Consider the following 4,442-nt stretch of genomic DNA (forward strand, 5'->3'; position numbering starts at 1 on the left):
ATGTTTTTTAAATTTAATTTTTTTATTAATGATAATAATTAATTATTTGGTAAAGGATTTGTTGATTTGAGACAAGAAGTTTGTTTTATTTCCAGTCTCAATCATTGACAATACTTGTTTAACTACTAAGGAAATGGACAGTTTAATTAGGTGGCCAAGTTTTTTTGGGGAATGTTGTTGTTAATGAATATGATGTATGACAAATACATAATGTGTAAAATTTTTCCTTTTCCTGCTTCCCAATCAGTATGATTATTATTATTAATTAATTAATTAATTAATTAATTAACTAAATTTATTGTTGATTTTGAACAGGAACTATAGGAATTCATATTTCGCAAGAGTGGGTGGATTGACAACAAATGAATTGAATAAATTGGAGGTAGAGTTCTTGTTCTTGATGGGGTTCAAATTGCATGTGAATGTGAGTGTGTTTGAGAGCTATTGTTGCCATTTAGAGAGAGAAGTTAGCATTGGAGGAGGGTACCACATCGAAAGAACACTAAGATGTGCTGAACAAATCAAAGCAAGTCAGCATACAGATGATGAAAGGGGCTACACTCAAATTGCACGTGTTATGTTGTAGAAATTAATTAAATATGGTTTATTTTGTTATTTTTAGTTAGGGAAGGGGAGGAGGGGGATTAATGATATTTTTGTTAAGGTTTCTTTTTCACCTTCAAATAAAGAAAAGGTGGTTAATGTGTACAGAGAGAGAGAGAGATTATGAGTGTAAATCTATAATGTTTGTTAGGGGGATTGAGATTTAAGGGCAATAGATGATAGGTGCGGCAAGTGAGAGTGATGTATAAATTTGTGTTGTTTCATCACAAGGAAACAATGGATTTTTAATTCCATGGAAAAACTTTGTGATTTTTTAATAATCTATTTTGTTTTGATTGAAATACTATGGAATTTAAATTTTATTAATAAAATTTAATTTATTTAATTTAGCCTAATTTAAAATTTCATAAATATGTTAGTATATTTTCTTCCCATAGGGAATGAATATTCCAACCCATATTGCAAAAATTGTTTCACTAATCAGTATCCCCTGTTTCTAAATATCTTCCAGAGAGACTCTTAGAATAGTGAGTGATCAAGGAAACTTTTTCATAGCTTAAAATTTTGGGCAACATGCTTTGATGTTTTTCCAATCACAGTAGTACCTAGTAACTAGTAATCATATTTGGAGAAAATTGATTCAGAAATGAAGGCATTATAGTGTAATCTAACAAATTCAACTTCCTTAAACTTTAAGCAAAACAACTCAGTTGTAATATAACCAACTTTAATGAGTTGAGTGCTTATTTTACTTATTTGTTGAAATAAATATCAGAGAATTTAATTTTTATTTTTTATATATAATAATTTATTGATTAATGATAAATATTTTTTTTAAAAATTTAATCTACAATAAATTAATCTTTAATTTATGAAATTGAAAAATATTGTGAAAAAAAAAAACCACTTAAGTTATAGTGCGTTTTATGGCCCTTAGAGCACTTTATCAACACAATGGATTCCTTAGATGGCGCAATAATAAGTGGGTAATTAACACTGTTATCATGAGATTATTGGTCTACATAAATTGCGTTTGTTTCAGAGAATAGATAAAACAAGACATTAAAAATAGGATAGGATAAGATACACATAGATAAAGATATAAAATTTTGTGTTCTTGTATTTTATTTAGTGATAAATTAAAATAAATTATAAAAATTTAATTTATTCTTATTTTTTTATTCAAAAAAATTGAGATAAAAATATAATAATAAAAAATGTAATTATAAAAAATTAACAAAAATAATGAAAAAAAAAAGAAAAATAAGTTTTGTCCCTTATTAATGTCTTCATGTCCTTCCTATCAGGATGGACATAAACTATACTAATTCAATATCTCTGAACACAATATCTCTATCCATATTTTCTCTGTCAAACACGATTTTGCATCCCTGTTCCAGTCTCCTATCTCTATAAACAAACGCAGCCGATAATACAGGGACGGATTTATGTAGCAGCTTGTGGGGGCAAGTGCCTCTACTAGCATTTTAAAAAAATGTAAACATATATATATATATGTCTTTATTAAAAATTATATTTATTTTCACATGGTATCAAGAGCTTAGGTCTTTTTTTTTCCGATGAATATTAGTTCATAGCCCCTTTGTTTTTCCTTGTCGGCAGTGTTCTTTGGCCTCCTTTTTTGTTCTCTTTTTGACGCTTTGGTTCGTCACCCCCATAACCATCTTGTTCGTCTTGTCGCCGTGATTCCAACGCAACCAGAACCGTCGCTATCCACCTCCGGACGCGCCTCTACGCGCCACCGAAAGTCGCTGCCACGACCAGTTTGATCTTCCCTCCCGCTGCCACTCGTGCCTCTTTGATCGCAATTTTCGAGCTGTTTCCGACGCTTTGGTTTGTCACCTCCAGCATCATCGTGTTCTTCTCTCCGTCAGCTTTCCAACGCCACCGAGATTGCCGCCAAAGAGCACCGCACGCGCCCCCACGCGCCGTCAGAACATCGCTGTCCACCACCATTTTTTCTCATCCAGAAGCTTCAGCAGCCGTTGGATCTTCGTTCAGATCGGACGTCCCTGGAGCGTCCACGTGTCACCCGGTAAGCTGGTTGGCAACCCTGACCCGCGACGACCCGACCCGACCCTCCCTTGACCCGCGTGCCACCTGTGCGCCAGCGTGCCCCCCTTCCGCCTATCCGGTGCTGCCACGTGTCGTCGCTCGCTGACGTGGCGCTGACGCATCGCTGACGTGGCGCTGACACATCGCTGATGTGGCGTTGACGTGGCAGACAAGTGGGACCCTCCCTAAGGTTTTTTGGTGAGCTCTTTCCGATTTTGCCATCCGTTTCCTCATTTTCTGCTCCGAAATTGTAGTTTTTCTCTCCTCTCCTTGTTCTCTATGACTACTTTTATGGAAAAATCAGATGTTTTTGCTACCACAGACAGAAAGGGGGCCTTCTGTCGCAACTGTAACCGTTTCGGGCACCCGTTCTCTAGCTGTCCCTCTGTTGAATGTCGCACATGCCACCAGAAAGGGCATATTAGCTACCATTGTTCACAGTTGTTCTGCCGTTATTGCAAGCTCTCGGGACATTTGCTTACTACCTGTCCTACTCGTCCACCACGTCCTGCGCCTGCTTCTGCTGTTGCTGCTACTACTGAACCTACCACTGTCTCTCTATCTGATATTGCATCTCTTCTACAGCGTCTTCTCTCTGTTTCTGGTAATACCCCTGCTGCTTTATCGAGCCCTCCAGGTACTTCTAAATGGTACTTTGACTCGGGTTGCTTTAATCACATGTCTCCGTTGCGTAATATTTTCTCGTCCATATCTGCAACTACACATGGACCTTCTGTCAATACTGCAAATGGCTCCCTCTTGCATGCAACACACAAGGGTTCTATATCTCAGTCATCTCTTAATCTTCCTGATACTTACTACATTCCCAAATTAAACTTCAATCTTATTTCTGTTGGTCAACTTGTTGATCTGGGTTTTGACGTCACCTTTTCTGTTTCTGGTTGTCGTGTACAGGATCCTCGGACGGGACAGATCATCAGGACTGGACGTAAGGTCTGAAGGTTGTTTGAACTCGAAAGTCTTCATATTCCTCCTGTACCAAATCTCTGTGCTGCTTCTTCTCCCTCTACCCTTCACTTATGGCATCAACGTCTTGCCCACACCTCCTTAGGAAAACTGCGTCCTCTTGTATCTCAGGGTGTTTTAGGTCAGGTTCCGAATGAATCTTTTGACTGCATTTCTTGCCAAACTGCCAAACAACCTGCTTTATCTTTTCACAATAATTCATCTCTTGCTTGCTCTCCTTTTGATCTCATTCACTCTGATGTTTGGGCCCCGCTCCCACTGTCTCTATGGGCGGAGCTCGATACTTTGTTATTTTCATTGATGATTATTCCCGTTTTACTTGGGTTTATTTGATGACTAATCGCCATGAGTTACCTCAGATCTATATCAACTTTGCTACTATGATTAAAACTCAGTTTTCCAAGGCCATTAGGGTTTTCCGACGTGATAATGCTATGGAATACCGTGATTCCAAACTCTTAGCCTTTCTTGCAGAACAGGGTACTCTGTCTGAATTTTCTTGTCCTGGTACGTCTCAACAAAATGGTAGAGCTGAACGCAAACACCGTCACATTCTTGACTCCGTCCGTGCAATGCTCCTTTCCTCTTCGTGTCCTGAGCGTACTTGGGGTGAAGCTGTTCTTACTGCTGTTCATGTTATCAATAGACTCCCTTCTTCTGTTCTTGGTAATGTTACTCCCTTTGAGCGTCTTTATCATACCCCCCCAGATTATAGTTCTCTTCGAGTTTTTGGTTGTGTATGTTTTGTTCTTCTTCAGCCTCATGAACATAGTAAACTTGAACCTCGGTCTCGTATGTGTTGTTTTCTTGGTTAT

The 4,442-nt window shown here is 38.0% G+C and overlaps 1 protein-coding gene across 1 annotated transcript in view; it reads left to right on the forward strand.

The window, feature by feature from the left end:
• Positions 1 to 905, forward strand: part of LOC107625886 (cyclin-U2-1) — a 1,916-nt gene extending 1,011 nt beyond the window's left edge. The window contains exon 2 of the mRNA XM_016328616.2: positions 316 to 905. Coding sequence (XP_016184102.1) covers positions 316 to 586 — 271 coding nt within the window. The 3' untranslated portion in view covers positions 587 to 905. The remainder of the gene's footprint in view (positions 1 to 315) is intronic.

The sequence above is a fragment of the Arachis ipaensis genome, chromosome B02 (assembly GCF_000816755.2).
Source record: "Arachis ipaensis cultivar K30076 chromosome B02, Araip1.1, whole genome shotgun sequence".
Classification (NCBI taxonomy): Eukaryota; Viridiplantae; Streptophyta; class Magnoliopsida; order Fabales; family Fabaceae; genus Arachis; species Arachis ipaensis.